At 37.0% G+C, this 23,316-nt stretch overlaps 1 protein-coding gene across 10 annotated transcripts in view; it reads left to right on the top strand.

Moving 5' to 3' along the window:
* The window catches only part of ncam1b (neural cell adhesion molecule 1b), a 97,966-nt gene that overhangs the window by 38,913 nt on the left and 35,737 nt on the right, over window positions 1–23,316 (top strand). For 5 of the 10 annotated variants that reach the window (XM_084126267.1, XM_084126261.1, XM_084126258.1 and 2 more), the window contains exons 2-9: window positions 8,369–8,443; window positions 10,000–10,209; window positions 10,512–10,655; window positions 10,946–11,083; window positions 12,393–12,510; window positions 13,530–13,690; window positions 14,343–14,485; window positions 14,649–14,672. In XM_084126267.1, the coding sequence (XP_083982393.1) occupies window positions 8,369–8,443; window positions 10,000–10,209; window positions 10,512–10,655; window positions 10,946–11,083; window positions 12,393–12,510; window positions 13,530–13,690; window positions 14,343–14,485; window positions 14,649–14,672 (1,013 nt within the window). The remainder of the gene's footprint in view (window positions 1–8,368; window positions 8,444–9,999; window positions 10,210–10,511; window positions 10,656–10,945; window positions 11,084–12,392; window positions 12,511–13,529; window positions 13,691–14,342; window positions 14,486–14,648; window positions 14,673–23,316) is intronic. The other 5 variants (XM_084126265.1, XM_084126264.1, XM_084126259.1 and 2 more) reach the window with 1 other exon arrangement.

The raw sequence follows: 23,316 nt of genomic DNA, 5'->3' as shown, positions 1-23,316 counted from the left end.
CCTATAATCATCCGACGTGATCCAGGACACCATTAAAAATAAATGGTATCCTTCTAAAGTCTGTACAGAGATGCAAACGAGCTGTCAAAGCGAACATTCCTTTACAATTCTATTTACTCTTCCATTTGTCCTCCTGTCAGCAGACTCAGTCTGTATACTGTATCCAGTGTAGACAGCATTAGTGATTGTAATGGGTTCCCTTAGCTTTTGTCGCGTCACAACACAACGCTCATATCCAGTGTATACAAATGTCTGCCGTTAAGCGAATGAATGGCAGTAGGCGGGGCCTATGTTGCGATGCTGTATAACTATTCGTTGATGTCTTGCTCTTGAGGCAGTCATATGCAAATGTATTTACCCATGTGACATCACAAACAAGCTGTTTTTGGAGCTTGATTGAATAAATGCTTTGCTTATAATGAGGAGGTTGTTTTAAGCTCTGAAACTTGCGGGATGTTTTAGTGGTACAAACAAAGACCTCGTATGTCAAAAGATCAAGGCAAATTTGAATTCTCATGTATGAAATATGTTTTAATCATTTTTAATTAATTAAAAATAATTTAATATTTCTGTTTCATTGTGCTTGCATAGACTGTTGTCTTAAGAAAAAGATTGATTGTGGTCGCTTTATTCTATTGATATCACTAGTTTTAAAAGGTAAGTCTGCATACTGTAGTTAGAAAATATTTTTCCCTCCACAAAACTAATGTTATTTGTAGTATATTAATATAATAGTTTATATTTTAGTATTTGCGTTAGTATTGTTATTTTTGTTGCCTTTTATAATATTACATTTAGAATTTTTCTCACACACTATCAACAAGTTTTTATACATGAAAATAAATACCTGTCTTTATATTTTCAAAAGGAAGACCCTCACAGGGGATCATCATATTTAGAGGTCCTTGGCACTGAAAAGCCTGAAAACCCCTGGATTGAACAATTGACCAGTCGTTTACTGAGCCAAGCTGATTGGTTTCTTTCTCCAACAGCCCTGTTCTTTCACAGAGTTGGCCTTATTCAGAACAAATGTACCATTCTGTAACCTTTTCAGATGACTTTTAGTTGTTTGTGGCTTTTGTAGGAATAAGTCTGCTCAGGTGAATGGAACAGCGGGGTGTAAACAACAGCGTGGTACCCATGGGGCTCAGAATCTGGATGCGTCTTAAAATGCCACTATGTAAAACAACAGCCCTACAGCTTTGAAAATAATACAACACTGTAGAATTCGACGCAGCGCTGTGTGCGGAAATGTCATCGTCTCTGCGTTCTCATTACATATGTTACATAGCCCGCAGCTCTGCTCCGGTGGATCGCCGGACAACCCTGCCACTCCGCTCATTAACATACTCTGCACACACACGGGATGTCATGTTGCCAAGCAACAGCGCCACATCACATAGAGAATGTTGGGAGCTGTTTTTTTTTTTAAGAATTGCTCTCGTGGAGAAAGGTACGAGATCTGAGGAGCATCCAGTTCAGCAAACATGTCTTATTGGTTCGGTAACGGTTTATATTATCCTTGTTTACTTGCTCACAAATGCCTTAAAAGCTGAAACTGAGTGTAGAAGTGCGAATAAAAGCAGATGAATTTGCTGCACCAAATAAATTGCCTCATAATTGAGTCCCCTCTCTCCCCATTATCACTTTTATCATGGCCCTTTTGTGCAGCCTGAGATTAAAAGGGTTCTGAATGCATTTTAGAGCTCTTCCTGGCTGTTTTTTTTTTTTTTTTTTTTTTTTTTTTTGAGCATTTATCATTGAAGCATGGAAAAACAGAAGCCACTCGTGGTGAATCTAGGTTAAATCAGAACTGAGATCTCGGACAACTTGTTAAAATGATTAACACATTTGCATTTGAACAATGTAAATTTGTGTTCGGCTGAGATCAGGAGTGCGCTCAGACACAGTACCAAAGCTTCAGAATTAGACAATTAATCAAGCTACAAAAGAGTTTTTTTTTAAACATGTCATTTTCAATTAATGTCTGAGTCTTGGATTGTAAATCTTCCCCCCACTTTGTCTTGACTAAAAATAAACCTCAAGTGAAGTCATTGATTGTATCCTAATCAGACGTGTTTGCAATAGCAAGACTGAAACTGCTGCATAACGAAGATGTATAATGTGGATTTGAATTTGGATTTTGCACTCTGCTAGTTAGAATCTTGATAATATTCAAGTTACTGTTTTAAATAGCTAATGTTTAACTTCTCCAGGGCCCCCAAAACCCTCTTAGATCCCAGAGGGTTAACATTTACATTCCTTTGTCGCCTTAGGAGTTTGTTCAACTTTGGGCTATTGTGTTAAAATTCTTGTCTTATTAAAAATTTGTTATGACAAAACCTGTCTTGGGAAATTTTTGATCATGGTGTCATTTTATTTTCGTTACTTTTTAAATGGGTCAAGTGAAATCACTTTTAGAACAGATTCTGCATATTTTTACTAATGACATTTCCAATTTAGCTTTCATTCGGTCGCTTTATTATTTAATCATGTACTCTGTCGGGTGTTGCTAAGATTTTTTAGCCTATTTTTTGAAAGATGTCTTGCAATCACCAAGGCTGCATTTAAAAAATAAATACAGTAAAAACTGTAATATTGTGAAGTATTATTACAAATGATTTATTTACAATAGAAAACAGTTATTTTGAATTGGTTTTTACTGTATTTTTTTTTTTTTTTAATGCAGCCTTGGTGATTGCAAGACATCTTTCAAAAAATAAAATATCTTAGCAACACCCGACAGTGTACATGATTAAATAATAAATAAATTGATTGTATGTCAAAGCTGAATTTTCAGCATCATTACTCCAGTCTTCAGGGTCACATGATCCTTCAGAAATCATTCTAATAAGCTGATTTAGTGCTCAGCTCATAAAAAAAAGTGTATACTCCCCCCAGGGGCGGTATCTTCATTAGGGTGATTGGGCGACGCACTACCAAAGTGCAAAAGGGACTTTTTCAATCACATTCGCATTCAACCACAGAGTTACGCTAGCCGTTACTGTTGTTCTGCCTCTGGATATAGTCCAATCAGCGTCAAGTCACGTTCTGCGGAGTACCGCCTCTTTTTTTGGGCGATTTCACTTTGGCCGAGAATCGCCCAGAGTGTTCCCATAGACTTCCATACAAAGATTTTTTTTTTTTTGAACTGCAGGCACTGCAATGCATTCTCTATGGGTTCCGGGAGGACTCGCACTAACGTGCTTTCGTCATCATACGTAAACTTCACCTGTGCAGCGATTGGTGGAAACAAATATACCTCTATTAATAATCTTTAAGCTGAAGTGATGTCTAATAATTTCCTTAGTGCATAACTTACATTTCACTGACATATTCTCCATCTGTCAATGTTAGAAAGTCAAGCAAATATTTCCATTTTGCTATCAGGAGTGGACGAGCCTTCTGCAGGCTGAACTTCCGCGAACTCCGCGCATGCGCACCGAACAGACAGAGCACAATAGAATAGGAGCGCAATAATTCTGACTAAAATATACATTAACACTAAATTCTAAACTGCTAAGTCATCATAGCAGCAAATCTTGTCAATTGCTAAAATATTTGTTGTTGTTGGTGAACATAAATGTGCTTTAGAATTTCAAACCTACAAGTGTATTTTTATGATATCAGTTTTGTTTTTATTTATTTTCATTTTTTAAGTTTAGTAAATTTTGTTTTTAGATTGTAATGTTGCAATGTTAGAATATGATATGATTTGACCCCTTTTTTGGATAGACTGCAAGGTTACATTCACTCTATATTTGTTTTCATAGCCTAGGACAATATTGATCAGGATATAAAATATATATATTTTAATTAAATAGGCCTACAGATTTTATTTTAATTCAAATAGAAAAAAAAATTAAATACTGAGATTATTCCATACATCTCCATTTAGCCCAAAAATTCAGATTTTTTTGGCCATTGGCTATTGCCCAACCCTACCTTATGGCATGGTTTAAATGCTGAATTTTCCATTTTTAGCTAAGCAGTAATGATGATACATTATTATCACTGTTAAATGGTTATTTAACAATTAGCCTACATTCAGTTCTGCATTAAAAAGTTAGTTTGTTTCCGCCACTGCTCCCCCTACTGCTTTAATTCCAGTAAAAGATTTCAGTGTGAATGCAGCATCTCTGCATAATGGGTCAGAGTCAGAATTTAATTTAGTCTCTTGTGCTTCTGATTTCAGTGCTAATAATCGGTTGGTTTCACTCAGATGTGGTCCCCCACCACCGCTTTTCTCATGGTGTTTTCCCTTTTGTGATGAATAAACTCTTCCTTGAGGGATGGTAACCTATGATACCACCGTCAGACTGCAGGCAATGCACTTGAAATCGACGTCTAGCACTAACCCAGCTGGTTACACATGCAGTTCAGTTGTTTTGTAGAAAATAGCACACACTCAGGTATTCCCAGTCTCCAGCAGTGATGCTGAGGAAGAAATGCCTGTGAATCTCTTTATCTCTTACTTTAAGATTCAGTCTGACAGTTCCGCAGGGCCATTTGATTTCCCAGAGGAATATATGAAAGATGATTTCAAATAATATGGGAAGCCAAATGCTAAAATTTAAGATGATTCATTCAAATATTTGCATAGAAAACATGCCATACAAAAAATAATCCTGTCAACAATGTTCAAAAATGTTTTGCATTTGCGTCATTTTGGATGTGATAAACTGATGAGGTGAGATGAAGTGTGTCTGGGAGGGTGGGACTGTGAGGACAGAGACACATCCAGCTGCAGTCACGAATACACACACACGCACACACACACACACAGCTCCTTCATCACAACAGCACATACTCACGACTCACTGAAAAATAGTGCATGAAACATTATTCACACATCCATTGATTTCTCAGATGAAGACTGTCAATTACTCACACTCATGTCATTTCAACCTGTGTGTTTCTTCCATCTGTGTGACAGGAATATATATTTTTTTCTAAAGTGTACTGGTTACTTTTTACAATGAATGGACACTGGAACTCCCAAGCTTCAAAAATGATGCAAAAGCACCATAAAAGTGTCATAAAACTACCATAAACCTGCTCACTGTTCATCACACTAATCTATTGAAATCTATCACAGAGTTTCTTTTCTTCCAGTGAGCTGTTGATCACTGTAACCGGTTTGAATCAATGAACTGAACTCAAGAATTGAATCAGACTGATTCATGAACAAATCATTTAGACCGATTTTGTGAACTGCTTAAGTCAATTTGTTAAAGATCTGAGCAAAATTAAATGTATAGATTTTCAGCAAATTTCAGTCTGTTTCTCCCATAAAGGCGACTTTAGTTCACATCATACGGACCACTTTTATGGTGCTTGACCATCACAGGCTTCATTCACTTTTATTATATTGACTTTTTTTTTTTTTTTGCCATACTCATTTATGTGTTCATATGGAATGATGTGAGGGTGAGTAAATGAAGACAGAATTTTCTGAATTTTGAGTGAACTAATCCTTTAAACATAAAACAGAAAGTCCAGAAGTGAGGTGGAAGTGTCTGTGTACAAATGTATTTTTAAATTTTTTTGCTGTCTCTAAGGTTGTTGTCAAACTTGGTTCAATTGATTTGTAAGGCAATTTCTGCGGAGGTCAGCAGCAATGAAAAATGCATTATAATACTATAACAGGCAAATGATATGCCATCAATAGCTGTCCACTTTCACAAAGTAAAATGGATTGCTTTCATACAAGTTATGAAATATTCTGTTCCACCAACTCAAGTGGTTTTCAAGTGGTTCCTTGAAGCCCAGCAGAGTTTGAAAGTCGACATGAAATGAAAATTCACTCTATTTTCTCAATGCATGTTATTGAACTTCTTTTGACCAATTCATCTGTGCAGCGTTAAATTTCAGAATAACATGTCATGTTTAATCAGAATGCCATAACTGGACCTTCCTGTAAAAATGACAGACCTCTCTGTGGTGAAGTATGCAGGACTTCTCTAATCATTTAGTCTGCTTAAAGAGGTCCTATTATGCCCTTTTACGAAGTCTTGATTTGTTTTTGGGGTGTATTAGAATATGTTTTCATACTTGATTGTTCAAAAAACGCAATCAACTTAAAAAATCACCCCAATCTGGCTCAAACACACCAATTTTCATACAGCCCCTCCTTCCGAAATGCAAAATGTGTTGTGATTGGCACCGCTTAGCGCGTGTTTGTCTCCCCCTCCCCCCCTCTTCATACCTGCAAGTTCTTGTCTAGTTGTAAATATTACAGATGGCATAAATTTCAAACTAATTCGAGCCCAATTCAGACCCTGACAGTGTTAACAAACGAGAGGATCATGCAGAACAGATTTCACAGGATGTTTCAGAGTGGTATATTTTTTAGGGTAATTTTCTTATACATTATAGATACGATGTCCACCATTTAATCGTGATATTTGTTGGAAAACTAAGGTAATACAAACTGTAATCGTTTAATTTTCCTAAGGAGGGGTGAACTGTCTTACAAAAGTGAGAGCTGACAAAAGAAACAGAAAACAAGCTGTTCTCCATAAAATGTGCAGGGCACAGATAAAAGTTAGGGTTATACTGTTCAGGACCAGTGTTTAAAATCAGTTTTTACCACTCTACGTTTGTCAGCCTTAGGAAGGTCAGACAAATGAGTTTTGGAAATGTATTCTTTGACATAGCAACAGCACAGTATTCTCTAATGCAGCTCAGCCAGGTCTCGTCCCCTTTTTGCGTGTTCCATGGGCGGGGATTATTTAAATGAGGAACATTGTGACTTAAGATCTGGAAATTGCGTTGGTTGTAGTTCTTGGAAAGTGGATTCTGTTAAATTAAATATCTCCCTTTGGACTGGACTTTGAGATTTGTAACCTTACAGATATTTGTTTTTTATGCTCCAACAGCAACATTACACATTAACTAAAGGTGGAAAAGTATAATAGGACCCCTTTAAACTCCACCCCCAGAGGCTCATGTTCATCTGCTTCCACTTTTAACTGAGTAACCCAAATTTCTGATCACCAAATAGGCTTTGCTGACACGTGAATGTGGGCGTTAGAAACATCGATATTTGATACCATGTTTGATACCATGGGGAAAACTGATAATTAGTACGCCATACAGATTAATACGCCATACGGATAATTAGTTCTCTTAATTTTTTGGTAATTTGTTTGTAATAGCTTTCGCACAGCATACACACACAATGTAGAAGTCAAATATGTCTTTAGTAGAACAAAACTGTTCACTATAGGCAGCATTGCTCTTGTAATTCTTTTTCAAGCGGGGACTTCAGAGATTAGAGGTCTGTGGCACTTACACAGATGACTCCAGTGTCACCATGCATCTCCCAGCATGCCCTGCTAATGAGAGGCTAATTAATTTAAAATCCTGTCCTCAGCAGAACTTCAGCCTTTTTGTGTCATTCCCAAAGTTGACTGCTTTGCCAAGTTCACAGATTAATGTTTATCTAAATAAAGACTATAAATATGTGAAGACACATGAAATAAATGGCCCTTCCACTAAGAACAACAAACATCCAATTGTATTGATTGAATATGCTGATTTAATTGAGGTTTGCCCTCGTCCGGCTTTGTCCATTTATTCAATTACCTGGAAGACTAAAGGCCACCATCTGTGAGCGGATCAATTTTGTCTTCAGTCGGCTCTCTTTGTCTTTACTCATTTCCCAAACATCCCCCGTGTTCCGACATATGAATGAGAAATGAGTAACGGTCTCACTGAAGTTAACGCCCAAGCTCTGGGTTTTACGTTTGTTCAATTGAAACGTATCGATCTGTTTTACTCTTTCCATTCCTAGAGTTTCTGGGGACAAAACAGACAGATGTATTGTTTTTAAAACCAAACAGGCTTTTAGGCATAGCTAAGAATGGGTTTAAGTGGGGATTGAGAGTTTCTCCTAAATAAATCTCTGCGTAATGGGATGCATTTGTGACATAGTGCTGAATGCGCTAATGCCACTGTCAGATGCAGCGGCAATAAGGCAATAAATGAACCTGCAAAACTCTAAGGAGGTGAAATGGCCGAGTTGACAATGAGCTTGTTAGCTTCACTGTCTGTTGTCGCCTCTCGTTTAGTCGGATCAAAATGACGCGTTGTTGTTTATTTGAAGAGCCTATGTCAGAGGGGTTTCCATAGTTACTTGCGCGGCTGTAAAAGTGAAGAGATCAGCTGCTTGTGTGGAATTAATGAAAAGTGCTCTCAGAGGCTGCTGAATTATGCATGCCATGTGGGGTAATACAGTTTGAGAAGTTTCTCAGTTATGAGTTGTATGGGTTTTTTTTGGGGGGGGGAGAGCTAACTTTAGCTCTATTATAGCAGGTTTGTTTGATGTTTTTTTTTTAATCCTAATACTTTTCTCTCTTTTCAGTTTCTCTGCAGGTCGATATTACACCCGCACAGAGCGAGATCAGTGTTGGAGAGTCTCGGTTCTTTTTGTGTGAAGGTAAGTTTTCATATTGACCAGGAACCTTCTGGCCCTTATTACAGTTACTGCCATTAATTCAGCACCTACCGATTACCGCAGGGCTTTGTTTTATAGATAATTTCAGCCTTAGTTATGCCATATGGTCTTGGTTTTTGTAAACAAAGTGCAAGATTTTGTTCCAATGTACCCGGTGTGGGCGAGGCGAGTGGCGGGCAACCAGGTTACATCTGGTTCAGATACAGATGAGATATTGATAAAATATTTGGCATTCAAACAAACATGTCATTATGTTCTTTGCCTACCAACTGTGATGGGTCTGTTTTTCCATCTGTATTGCATATTACTGTCAATCTTTCTTTCTCTCCTGCTGTCATTTAACCAAAAACATTAACACTGCTCATTTTATGCGTTATGAGCAAATGTGTTTCCTTCAGGAAAGGCAAATTTATTTTATAACGGGTCAAGCTAGGAAAGAGGTTGTTATGGGTTTGTGAAAAATATGAACAGAAAAGAAGGTAATAAAAAAAGTGTCATTTGTTGAATTTGACCATGTACGGTTTCATTCTTATGGTTTGTAATATTAAGAATTTGATAAAAAATGCAATAAAACAGTAATAGGCTATATTGAAAAATTAGCACAAATACAACAATTTTTATTTATTTATCTAGGCATCTTTCTTGGGAGTTTGTCCTCGCCCACTGCTGCCTTATCTTGTTTACTGGGGTTTTTAAGCCAAAATTCTCTGTAAAGCAGCTTTATATTTCAGGAATATAAAATATCATATTCATGATTCATATCATATCACATCAGCTGTTCACTTGTTGATTGCCTGTTGCTAATGCCTGTTGCTGCTGTTGTTACAGTATTTAAAGATGTGTGTCCCCTGTTCATAATTCTTCCTATGTTACCTTCCAAAAATCTGGGACATCGTTTAAGTTGCCTGATGTCTGATCCTAAAAGGTTATATGGGAGTTTTTTTGTTTTTTTTTGTGACCTAAAAAGCAGTAATCTTCTAGATGATTCTTTTACTGAAACAGTACACTACTTTGAATTCAACTTTAATGTGACTGATGGTGTTCTGTGTCAGCAAATATCACTGAGGACCCAATAAACGATACCCATGTGAATAAGGCTTACAAGAGGAATACGTTAAACCTTTGTGTGCTGCATATATCTCACTTTGAAAACCGTTTTTCGTGGTTACACTCTCCTGGGTTTCATTTGAAGACCCAAAGGTGTGGAACAGCGGCTCTGATAATTGCTCTCAACACTCGAGTCTTCACCAGTGCTGTGTCTTACGGTCCACTGATTTGGGTAATAGACTGGTAACCCGAGAATCGGTTGAAGTTTTAGGTTGTTTCTTCTGACAGCTGTTGAGCCAGCGACACCTAATCCCAACTGATTCACGCAAATAATTCAATCGCATCAGGCCTGATTCGTTTTTGATTGATTCATCTTTGCTCTGTGGATGTTAAACCAGCTTTATTTTTGACAGAATGATTTATATGGTGACACATTTAATACACAAGATCAGCCTACGAATTCTGATGTGTTCATTTGGTCTGGGTTGTAGTTATCGGTGGGGCCAAGGAAATCGATTGGTTCGCTCCAACCGGGGAGAAAATCGAGCCCGGCAAACAAGACGTCAGTGTTATTCGCAACGACGAGACGTCTTCCACTCTCACCATCTACAATGCAAAGGTCGACAATGCCGGGACATATAGATGTGTGGCCAGCAGCGGTGATCAGGACGCTGAAGCTACAGTCAATCTGAAGATATACCGTAAGATCCCCGTTTATGATTCATCTGTGTTGACAATATATAGAAAATGCTTATTTAAAAGTTGACATCACAAATTTAACTGTGCCAATGTATGTAGTTGTATGGCAAGCACATTAATGAAGTTTGGCACACTAGTTTGAGTGTCTAAATATTATTGGTGCCAATTGTGGGGTCTCAATCTCTCTAGTGCCATCAGCAGTTTAAATTTGCACTGACATTTCTGCTGTCGACTATAACAATGCAAAATGAATCATTGCACGATAAATTGAAGTTGTTGCTGAACTGCCTTTTTTTCCCTCTAGAAAAAATCACCTTTACAAATGTCCCATCACCTCAAGAGTTCAGTGAAGGAGACAATGCCATTATTGTGTGTGAAGTCATAAGCTCACCCCCACCCACTGTCCTCTGGAAATTCAAAGATGCAAAGATCCAGTTTGAAAAAGATGGTAATTCAAAGTTATTATCTTCCAGTTTAAATGTAAAACAAATGATGTATTACATAAGAAGTCTGATTTATTTTGCTTAACTCTCACTGTTTGTGTTCAGTAATAAATTGATGAGATCATTAGTGCAGCCTAATGCTTCTTTCTCAGAAATGTGGCACTTTATTAATCCATGTGATAACAGATGAAAAAAGTGTTAAAATTGATTAATCTGAATTTGATTTTAATTCACAATTTCTGAGACATCTGTTCAAACCCGCAATAAATGAATTCACACTTGTTCTGCTCTACAGTTCGTTTCAGGACTTTGAATAACAACCATCTCGAAATCCGAGGGATCAGGAAGACGGACGAGGGGCTGTACACTTGCGAGGGCCGCATTAAAGCCCGTGGAGAAGTTGACTTCCGCAGCATTAAAGTGGTTGTTAACGGTGAGCTCTTATTTGCCTTACTGTACCTGTAGTGCACTGGGTTTGGACATTTCAATATGTCTCAAATGACATGCATACTGTATGCTTTAAACTGTTTTTGTTTTTTATTTTTATTAAAAATTTAACTAGCTGATTACATTAATTTAGATGAATTGTTCAAATTAGATATTTCTCTCTCTTTGTCTTTTCAGTTTGCATGCCAACAGTTTTGCCTACTAGCTTACCATAGGGTTAACTAGCTCTTTTGATGAGCTAAAACAAGATATCACAATATTGAGCTGCGTATTTGATCGGCATCTGTGTTGGTGTTGAGGTTGAGTTTAAAGCTCAGTGTTTTGTGTTGAGGATCAGACGGTTTTTGAAGTAGCTGTTGTCAAGCTGCTCCACTGATATTTTCTCCCATCTCCTTTTGATTTCTTTTTCCTTCCTGCGGTAAACCTGGTAATATAGTTTCCCCTCTTATGTTCGCATTTCTGTTTGTTTGTTTTCTTGTACGAGTCTAATTTTTCTCCTTAGTGGGTTATCGTTATATTGTCGTTTAGTCCTGCTTGAGCGACCACAGTGCAGATCGCAGACACAAAACGCAGCACTTAATTTGCAAGTCCCTTTTTGTCAAGAGAGGAGGAACAAATATTTACTAGCAGAAATGCAAAAACTGGTTATATTATCCATTGGAAGCCAATTTGATTCCTTTGTCAGCAGGTGTTAGATGTGCTGCAGTGCTATATTCTCTTTGTGAATGCGATCAAAGCAATCCTTTGATCAGTGTGGCTGTCTTTCATTAAATCAAAATTTGATCCACATTAATGCTAGAGTAAAGATGTATTTTGAATAAGTTTATGTGATAAGAATAAATGAAAATGCATGAAAATGTACATATACAGGCTTGAGGCAAAATTGTACCATAATGTAGTCAAAGCTGCACATTACATACTTTGTCTTTCTTTTTTGTGCTTATTATGCACATATTTATATTAGTATTCCTAAGGAGGTTTCTGTAAAGTGCTAATTTCTTGTTTTGCAATGGTACAGTGTTTCCTGAAGGCAGCACGTAAAAGCTTGATTTCTGATGAAATGTTAATTATATTGAATTAAATTGATTTGACTATCAATGTGTGAAATAATATTATATATTATATTTCTTATTTTGTAGGAAAACATCTTTTTGTCTTTTTGAGAATGGTACAATATCTCCTTAAGGCAGAAATGATTTGAAAATGTATATTTTAAGTAGAATAAAAAGTGTTTATGTAGTGTTAAGAGGTTAAGTCTTTCACATTTCAAACCTGCAATCTTCTTTTCTGCTCAGTCCTGCCCACTATAAGAATCCGTCAAGCTGAAACGAATGCCACCGCTGACACTGGCTTCTCAACCCTACTGGCCTGTGATGCTGATGGATTTCCTGAGCCGATGGTAACCTGGGTGCGGTAAGCAAAATCCCCCCAGTAGAAACAAAGCACTACCGAAACACTGGTTTTGCTGCACCACTTTTTGTGAGTTTAAAGCAAGACAAAAAGGCCTCTGAATAAATGAAGAACTTTTTTGTGGATGACATGGAATAGTGAAGCACACCATTAGTACTTTTAAAGTATGAGTCTCTTCTCAACCATCATTGTGTTCTCAGCGGGTGTGCGGTCTCTCTCTGCTCGTGGAGGAGAGAACGTGAGACACAAATCCCTCGGGATGATACAGCACGCCTCAAGGATCTTTTGTTCGGTCGTGCTGTGGGGGATGGGGTGAAGGAGGTGTTTATTCGACTCAGAATAACTTGGGTCCTCTCCTCTGACAAGGGTTATGGTATATTTATTACCTCTTTGACCTTAAATCAAGAGATCGACTCCATGGTCAAGAATCCAATGAATTCAAGAGCGTCTGCACAAAGACCGCTAATAGAGGGGCAAATAGAAGTAGAATGAAAGTCATGCAGCCGAAAGTGGTTGGCTAACACGGTTTCCGATTTTCTTTTATACAGTTTTTCATCAGTAAAATCTCAGTAGGTGAATATTGAAAATAGAGCAGCGAGGAAAAGTGTGTGTGTATTGACAATACAGGATCTAAATGGAATTTAGTCATCCATTGGTTTTCAGGCCCAGGGTATAATAATAATTTATTATGATTATTTAGTGCTGTCAAACCGATTAATCATATCTAACAAAAGTTTTTGTTTATATAATATACAGTATGTATGTACAGTATGTATGTGTGTGTATATATATTCTATATATACATGCCTAACACACACACACAAATTATATAAAGAAAAACTTTTATGTTAGATGTGATTAATTGTGATTTAATCAATTTGACAGCACTATTATTATTAATAATAATTCTTATAATTTTGCATGCCTAACAGAATAGGCTCTTTGAAGGGAAAAAAATATTCAGATTTGTCTTCCACATTGCTCTATTGTTTCAGTAAGTTATCTTTTTTTTTTCCTCTCAGGAACAACATTCCACTGGAGAGCGGGGATAAATACAACTTCAATGAAGACGGCTCAGAGATGACAATACAAGATGTGACAAAGCTGGACGAGGGAGATTACACATGCATTGCTTTGAATAAAGCTGGGAAGAGCGAACAAGAACTTAGCCTTAAAGTCTTTGGTAAGAATCCATGAGAGATGGAGTCTCACAGGATCCTAGAGGTTTGACAGCACTTTGTCGATGTTGAAAATTCAGCAGTGACAAAAAATAAATAAAAAGAATTCAGTTTTATTCTGCAGAGGAAAAAAAGTGTAGTTGCATGACTATATTGTTTTTACCTTTACATCTGTTTTCTTTCTTCTGTGAAAGGTATTTTTAAAGAGGGTATTTTTTTTCTTTCTTTTTTTCTATCAAACATTAAGTAAATTTTACTTTCTTCTGTGGAACACAAGGGAGATATTTATATCCTTCATACAATGAAAGTGAATAGAGAAGGATGCGGCAGAGGTCTAAAAATGACAAGAATTCACTTTAGAAGTAGTCGTATGATCATATTCCATGTCTTTTAAAGTCAAACGAAAGTTTGAGTTAGAGACAGACTGAAACAAGTTGCTCTCAAATCACATTCACACTTCCGGATGTCCAAAAATTTGCTAAATAATTAGCAAGAGACATGAAAACCGTTTTTTTCATTGACTTCATGACTTGACATGCCATTTTTGAATGATCATTCTGCAAAAAAATCTTTTGTGTTCCACAAAGTCATAGGTTTTCAACATTAGACTGAATATAATTTTGGAGTCATCTAACCTTTTAAAATGTGTCCTCTCAGTGCAACCCAAAATCACATATTTGGAAAGCCAGACTACCACAGAAATGGACGAACGGGTCACGTTAACATGTGAGGCCACCGGAGATCCCACTCCCACCATTACCTGGAGCTTCGGCGCCCGAGTCTTCACAGAGGGAGAGCAGGTAACACCAAACGCACAGGCATGGGGTCTCCTCAAGGGCTAGAAGTGTAGCATGTTCATCATGGTCGAACAGACAGACAGACAGACAGACAGGCAGTTCAATGATGGAGTCGTGGTGCACCTGCCTCTGGCTGTTTCATGCATACAATTCTTTTTGTCTGCAGGAGCAACAAAAGAGGATTTATCAGGTATGAGATCAGAAGGTCAGGTATAGTAACGAGCCACTTAGATCTGTTCCTTAATTCCAATTTTTCCGAAAATGGCTCTGATGTTGTCTGCATTCTTAAGACGTTTGCTAATCGACCGTATGGTGTTTCGATTTCCTGAAGTTCTTCAAGTCATGATACTATCTGCAGTTGTTGATATGTGAAAAAGACGTGCATGGTGGGGAAATTGCAATACTATTGCAACGGTTCCAGACAGGAAAAGTGATGATGGATGAGCTCTAAAAATTGCCTTACATTTGCTCTGTTCCACAACCTAGTGTAATGGCTACAGAGGCTGCTTTGTGTTTTTTTTTTTGGCAGCATACAGTAGGCCCGCTCCCGATGCTAAGGCTATTTCAAACGCTAGATAAATGAATTATGCTGCTGCCTAAGATACCTTGATTTAACCTGATTCTAAGGCAGCACAGCATTTCTGCTTTGCAGAGAAGGCAATACCAGAATGCATTGCAATGAGCTTTGAGATTTGCAGATCCAAGATTGTGGAGAAAAGGTTAAATATATTACAAATATATACAGGTTGTTTTACAAAGACCTCTTACTTCTCAAAAGATCAAGGCAAATTTGATTTCTCATGTCATGACTCTTTAAAAATGAGAACAACTAAAACATTTTTTTATTCAATATTTCTGTATGCTGTCTTTTTATACTTGTTAGAGTATCACACCATTAGCTTATCAACATGCTAATGTAAAGCTATATGAAAATCAGTGGAGAAGTGATATTTGTGTGCAAGGATAGATGGATGGATAGACCATTCACAATAATTACTTATGAGCAGTGTTATTTTATTATTATGTATATACTATTATAGTTTTAATTAATGTTTAGAATTGGCTTTTATTTTCAGTTTTCATTTTAAGTTATTTTATTTATAGTAATTGTATGTGCTTTTCTATTTATTAACATTTAGGCTTCATTTATTTTTATTTCAAATTTAGTTTCTTCAGTTTTAGTTTATTTTTTGTTGGCAATTTAAGCGCCTCAACTTAAATTTAACTCAAATTTTTATTTAGTTATTCCATTTAGTATATTTTATTTCAGTTAACAGTGAATCAGCCCACTAGATTTTGGAACGGAGTCATTGTCCTCTATCCTTGAGGTAAATACAAAATAAAGGATTTCTTTGTAGCCTCAAAAATGCTTGATTTCGGTCTTGCCGAGTCACCGTCATCACAGGGTTCCTGAAGGAGCATTTTTTATATAAGCTCTTTGTTGGATCGCTTTGTCATTTCCTGTGTCTTCTTGTCCAGTCTTGCTCATCTCATGTGGGTGTTGGGCTGTCATGATTGCCAGCATCTCTTCACTGGCCTGTGTTGATCACCATGGATTTTTTTTCATGGTTACAAAAATGATTAGCAGGTTTCTTTGGCTGTATAATATTTTATTTGTTAGCATCAAGTATGACCAGCTGTCTCTGTTGATTGTCTTTCAGTCAACATGAAATCAGAATTGATTTACTTTTTTTAATAAACATTCCTGGTTTTATTAGGCATGATTTATCAGTGCATGTTATTTCAGAGGGTTAAACAATGCATTAAAATTGAAACCTTCCTCTGCTTAAAATATTTAGTTAATTTTGGTATAATGCTTTTTTTTTTTTTTTTGTCCATCAGGGAAATATAAATAAATAATGAAATAGTTAACGGGCTTGAGTGTTTTTATATTTACAGTACAACCAAACAGTGATATACTATATAAACAATAACAGAATTTCTGTATCTCTTGATTTTCTTTCATGAAATCAAAATTGATCAGATTTACTTTCTCAATAAACCTTCCTGGTTTTACTGTGTATGATTCAGCAGAGCATGTTATTCCAGAAGGGGGGAAAAAAATCATCAGTGTAAAATAGAACAGCATTAATCAGAATATTAATTAATAACAGAATATTAATCAATTACCAAATAGCTATCAGGATTTGAGCATGTTTGCATTTACAACTAAACAGTGTATTAAATACACAACAAAAATGTTTGGGGTGAAATCAAATCCCAATCTACACTATTCTTTTCCTAGTTGCAAATCAATATCGCTCAGAAATGTCACATTACTGAAGTTAAATGCGAATACGGTTTTATTCTGACTGTACCTAAGCAGTCTGGAAAAAGACCATCACCAGTTAATGTTTCTAATTGTCACTTGCGAAAAACAAATTGCCTTAAAACTGCTAATTATTTTTGGATGTGTCACTTTGCTGTTTCTTTGTTTCAACAGTGCTATACAGAACATCACATTGCTTGAAGTGGGACTTTTTAATTTTTTTGTGTGCACCTTTTTTTTCGCAAAACATTATTTTACTGGGTGCTTCAGATGAGCAATTCCTTTTTAATAACTCAATGTCATGCTATAATTTCTTTGCTCGAGGATGTGAGAACGGTTTATTGAAAATATTTACTAGACCTTTAGATCTTCTTGCTCTGCATGATGCACGATTCTACCTTCTCCGTGCCCTCTTTTACACAGACACAGGTGTAATACATGACACACAGCTATGTGCATTGGATTAGTTCAGTGTCTTGAGCTTCCTGTCGTTTTAAAATGAATGTTTTTTCCCTCAGAAAGACCCAGCTCATATCTTATCTTCTGATTGTAATAGTTGGGTCAATAAAAAATGAGTTGAGGACTGTCATATATTGTAGTCTCTGGGCCACTTGCCAAGGTGCCAGACAAATGAGCGGGTCATAAAAATGGCAGGGCAGAATCGCCGCAGGGCGATAAAGAATTGGCCACGGACCACAGCTTATCACAATCCGGTTGAAAGACAAGAGGAGAATTCAACCTCTGAATAAGAGCCAATACGTCAGCCACTTTTTCTCTTGTCTTTTCTCAGTTATGCATCCCTTTCTGGGTCTCCTTTGAGGAATCTGTAGAGCATATTAAAGGGATCAGGAACCAAAAATGAAACTTCTGTTCTTTTACTTAGCCCTGTGTCTTGCCAAAGCTGTATGACTTTTTTATATGGCTGTTTGGCTATTAAGCAGACTGTTCAATCTGCTGCTTTGCATACAATGAAACACTGCAAATAATTATTTTCTTATTATAAAGCTTTTTTTGTCATTTAAAACACAAAATATAGCATAATTTGAGATGTATGCTTAAGATCTATCTATCTATCTATAAATATAGTGGAAAAGTGAAAGAAGAGGGGGGAATAAATTTTTATATATATATATATATATATATATATATATATATATATATATATATATATATATATATATATATATATATATATATATACACAGTGAGGAAAATAAGTATTTGAACACCCTGCTATTTTGCAAGTTCTCCCACTTAGAAATCATGGAGGGGTCTGAAATTGTCATCGTAGGTGCATGTCCACTGTGAGAGACATAATCTAAAAAAAAAAATCCAGAAATCACAATATATGATTTTTTAACTATTTATTTGTATGATACAGCTGCAAATACGTATTTGAACACCTGTCTATCAGCTAGAATTCTGACCCTCAAAGACCTGTTAAGGCGGGCGTACACGGTGCAATTTTTGCTGTTTTTACGAGCTCGCAGAGGATTTTTTTCACTCGGGAGTAATCGAGTGGAATCGGTGATGCTCGCATGGTCACGGCTCGCAGCGTGTGAGAGGAATCACGAGCCGAGCCGAGCCGAGCACGTTATGAGCACCTCCCCGACCTCCCGATCATTTTTAAACATGTTAAAAAAAATTCGGGGAGTCGGCCCGATTTTCACCAGCTGTCCCCTATTGCTAATCATACACAACCACGTGGGGCTATACCTCAGTGGCAGCAACCATACAGGGTGCGCATACACTGTCTCACACACACACACACACCTCTCTCTCTCTCTCTCTCTCTCTCTCTCTCTCTCTCTCTCTCTCTCTCTCTCTCTCTCTCTCTCTCTCTCTCTCTCTCTCTCTCTCTCTCTCTCTCTCTCTCTCTCTCTCTCTCTCTCTCTTTAGTTTTTATGTTGAAAGGAATGGCTACTGTTCTCTGCTTTACAACAAATCATATGCACACACATTTCTGTCATTTTTTCTATCTGAAGCTTTGCCTGCTGCATGCAACATTGACGGTCTCTGTGTTTAGCGCGAAAGCTCACGTGATTGCTGCCGGCTCGGGATAAAATTCGTGCAGGACAGACAGTCGTGCCGTGTACCAGCTGCTTTGACGCGATTATCAGTTAAACTGACTCGCAGCGTGTGCAATATCTCTCGACCTCCCGAGTGTCCGATCCTGGTCCGAACTCGCACCGTGTACGCCCGCCTTTAGTCTGCCTTTAAAATGTCCACCTCCACTCCATTTATTATCCTAAATTAGATGCACCTGTTTGAGGTCGTTAGCTGCATAAAGACACCTGTCCACCCCATACAATCAGTAAGAATCCAACTACTAACATGGCCAAGACCAAAGAGCTGTCCAAAGACACTAGAGACAAAATTGTACAACTCCACAAGGCTGGAAAGGGCTACGGGGAAATTGCCAAGCAGCTTGGTGAAAAAAGGTCCATTGTTGGAGCAATCATTAGAAAATGGAAGAAGCTAAACATGACTGTCAATCTCCCTCGGACTGGGGCTCCATGCAAGATCTCACCTCGTGGGGTCTCAATGATCCTAAGAAAGGTGAGAAATCAGCCCAGAACTACATGGGAGGAGCTGGTCAATGACCTGAAAAGAGCTGGGACCACCGTTTCCAAGGTTACTGTTGGTAATACACTAAGACGTCATGGTTTGAAATCATGCATGGCACGGAAGGTTCCCCTGCTTAAACCAGCACATGTCAAGGCCCGTCTTAAGTTTGCCAATGACCATTTGGATGATCCAGAGGAGTCATGGGAGAAAGTCATGTGGTCAGATGAGACCAAAATAGAACTTTTTGGTCATAATTCCACTAAACGTGTTTGGAGGAAGAAGAATGATGAGTACCATCCCAAGAACACCATCCCTACTGTGAAGCATGGGGGTGGTAGCATCATGCTTTGGGGGTGTTTTTCTGCACATGGGACAGGGCGACTGCACTGTATTAAGGAGAGGATGACCGGGGCCATGTATTGCGAGATTTTGGGGAACAACCTCCTTCCCTCAGTTAGAGCATTGAAGATGGGTCGAGGCTGGGTCTTCCAACATGACAATGACCCGAAGCACACAGCCAGGATAACCAAGGAGTGGCTCTGTAAGAAGCATATCAAGGTTCTGGCGTGGCCTAGCCAGTCTCCAGACCTAAACCCAATAGAGAATCTTTGGAGGGAGCTCAAACTCCGTGTTTCTCAGCGACAGCCCAGAAACCTGACTGATCTAGAGAAGATCTGTGTGGAGGAGTGGGCCAAAATCCCTCCTGCAGTGTGTGCAAACCTGATGAAAAACTACAGGAAACGTTTGACCTCTGTAATTGCAAACAAAGGCTACTGTACCAAATATTAACATTGATTTTCTCAGGTGTTCAAATACTTATTTGCAGCTGTATCATACAAATAAATGGTTAAAAAAATCATACATTGTGTTTTCTGGTTGTTTTTTTTTAGATTATGTCTCTCACAGTGGACATGCACCTACGATGACAATTTCAGACCCCTCCATGATTTCTAAGTGGGAGAACTTGCAAAATAGCAGGGTGTTCAAATACTTATTTTCCTCACTGTATGTATGTATGTATGCATGTATGTATTTAATATAAATACATATATAAATACTTTATATATATAAAGTATTTGATACACTGCCGATTTTGCAGGTTTTCCTATATATATGCCATTGTGTTTAAGAAAAATCAAATTAAACTTAATATTTGTTTATGTATTGTATATGCTATATATATATTGCTTTATGTTTAAGGATTAGGTATTTTTAATGGAGAAGTTAGACATTTTGATCAAAAGTGACACTAAAAACACAGAAAAATGCTGATCATTTGACTGTTCTTCATCAAAGAATCTTGAAAATATATTTCACAGTTTCCTAAATAAACAAGTAGCACAACTGTTTTCAACACTGGTAATAATAAGAAATGTTTCTTGAGCAGCAAATCGACATATTATAATGATTTCTGAAGGATCATGTGACACTGAAGACTAATGATGCTGAAAATTCAGCTTTACCACCACAGTTATAAATTACATTTAAAAGCATATTCAAAATATTTTAAATTGTAATATTTCACAATATTACTGTTTTTCCTATATTTTTTATCAAATATTTTTTTTCCCTTTTCCACTAATGGACACTCCGCTAGATAGTGTTCCACAGCAGAATAATGAAAGTCATATAGGTTTGTAATGTCATGAGTAAATAATCAGAATAATTTATTATTGGCTGAACTGTCCCTTTAACATAAATGAAGACCAGTAGTAAAACAGACACAGCGTGTGGTAAGATCACACAGTACAAGAGCAGTTTCATTCCTAAACCCCACAGACACACTCCAGAGTGCATGTGTAGGGCAGCTCTTGTTTTCAGACACAATGCTCTTTCAGATCAATGCCCTCTGGTAGTGCCGTCTTTGACAGCCTTTTCCATTCGTACCAGTGACCCCACAGCGAGAGAAAAGTGACCTATTCCCTGAGCTTGGTAAACCGCTTTTCCTGGCAAACTGTGGCTGATCTGATGAAACCGAGAAATGGACACTGTCCCTCTCATGGTAGTTCCACTGGAGCCTAAGATTTTCACATCGGCCTTGTTGATATTTACTGTCTTGCAATAGGGAATAGATTAAAGCAATCTTCCAGGTTAAATACAACTTTTGCCCTATTATCAGTGTCTGGCACGTAGCTGATTATTGCATTTCTGATGAAAGATTTTGAAAACTATAAGAAATGTATTAAAGGGTTCACTTAAAATGAGATGTCAATTTCTCTTTGATCTGTTGAAATTAAATAATTCATTGCTCTATGAAAAAACAGTAACTTCAAAAACCAAGTTGCAAAAATGTTCTGAAATCATCAGGTTTCTGACAAAGACACAGATTCAGAAATTTGGTATGCCCAGTCACGATTATCAGGAGAAAGCAGAATAGATGTTGTTATTCTCTATCTAACAACAAAACACTAACTATAAGAGTAAAATCAGCAGCTGAAAACTTGTTTTGTTTCTGGCTGTGCAGCAGATGTTGCTCTGCATGTCCTCCCAAATAAATGAAGTGAGCAGTGTGGAGTGGAAGCAGAGTTCCAAGATTTAGCTTGAAGTGTTTTTTCAAAGCTGCAGTATTTTCTCTTGCCTAAAGAACACCCTGTTGCCGCTCCATCACAAGTGTTACACAGATATATATATATATATATATATATATTATATAGTATATATAATATATTACACTACTTTTCAAAAGTTTGGTGACAGTAAGATTAACCCTAACCCTAACTTTTTTAAATTGGTCAAAAGTGACAGTAAAGACACTTATATTATTACAAAAGATTTCTATTTCAAATAAATGCTGTTATGATACATTTATTTTTAGGATTTTATGATGAATAGAGTTCAAAAGAACAGCATTTATTTGAAATAGAAATCTTTTGTAATAATATAATATGTCTTTACTGTCACTTTTGACCAATTTAAAAAAGTTAGGGTTAGGGTTAATCTTACTGTCACCAAAGTTTTTGAAAAATATATATATATATCTATATCTGTGTTTCTCGACACTGAAGCCTGGAGTAATGATGCTGAGAATTCAGCTTTGCCATTCTATTATCTCAATTATTTAGAAATGTTTCTTGAGCAGCAAATCAGCATATTAGAATGATTTCTGAAGGATCATGTGACACTGAAGAGTAATGATGCTGAAAATTCAGCTTTGCAATCACAGGAATAAATTACATTTAAGATCTTTAAAATATATATATTTTTAAATAATATTTCACAATATTACCGTTTTTACTGTATTTTTCTGATCAAATAAATGCAGCCTTGGCAAGCAAAAGAGACTTATTTCAAAAACATTAAAAAATCTTAATGATTCCAAATTTTTGAACAGTAGTGTACTATTCTCCCAAATGATCCCAACAAGCAACTACATTTCATTTTAACAAGATTTCTGATCATTTCAATCTGATCTGAATGTTTTGTACAGCATTATGAGTAAATTTAGTGTTTTGCCTAAAAACCTTTACTAAAAAAAGAATGACCCCATTAAGAAAGTAATGAATTTTGTCACTTTAGGCACTTTAATGCCGCTGTCCCACGTGTGCTCCAGACTCCTTAACTCCACTGCACAAAACTTTTCCAAGTGTTCTTTTGCATTTTATAATTAACACCTCATGCATTTGGAAATACCCTCATGGTATCGCCGAAGCACAATGTGATTCTCGAATTAGCTCCGGTTTAATGTGCGTTATTGAGGAGTTCATAAACTCTTGCTTGAATAAGCTGCCAAGTTCTAGATCCGCTAGATGCATACCTGCAAGTGCAGAGCAGGCCTAAGGCGTCGTGCACCTGATGTAATCAGAATGATCGTCATGTAATAATGTCAACAATAATCTGAACATTTCATTTACATAAGCAGCTTGTTCATTTTGTTCTGGTACTTTATCAAGCTTGAAAATATCATTCAAGCATTCGTCATTAGCCTAGGGCTCTAGTTTATACTAAGATATTAACTTTAATTAGTAGCAATTACACGGCGTTGCAGAATAAAAGGCAT

The sequence above is a fragment of the Abramis brama genome (genome assembly GCF_963993115.1).
Source record: "Abramis brama genome assembly, chromosome: 10".
Classification (NCBI taxonomy): domain Eukaryota; kingdom Metazoa; phylum Chordata; class Actinopteri; order Cypriniformes; family Leuciscidae; genus Abramis; species Abramis brama.
This window is presented reverse-complemented; position numbering and strand designations above follow the sequence as displayed.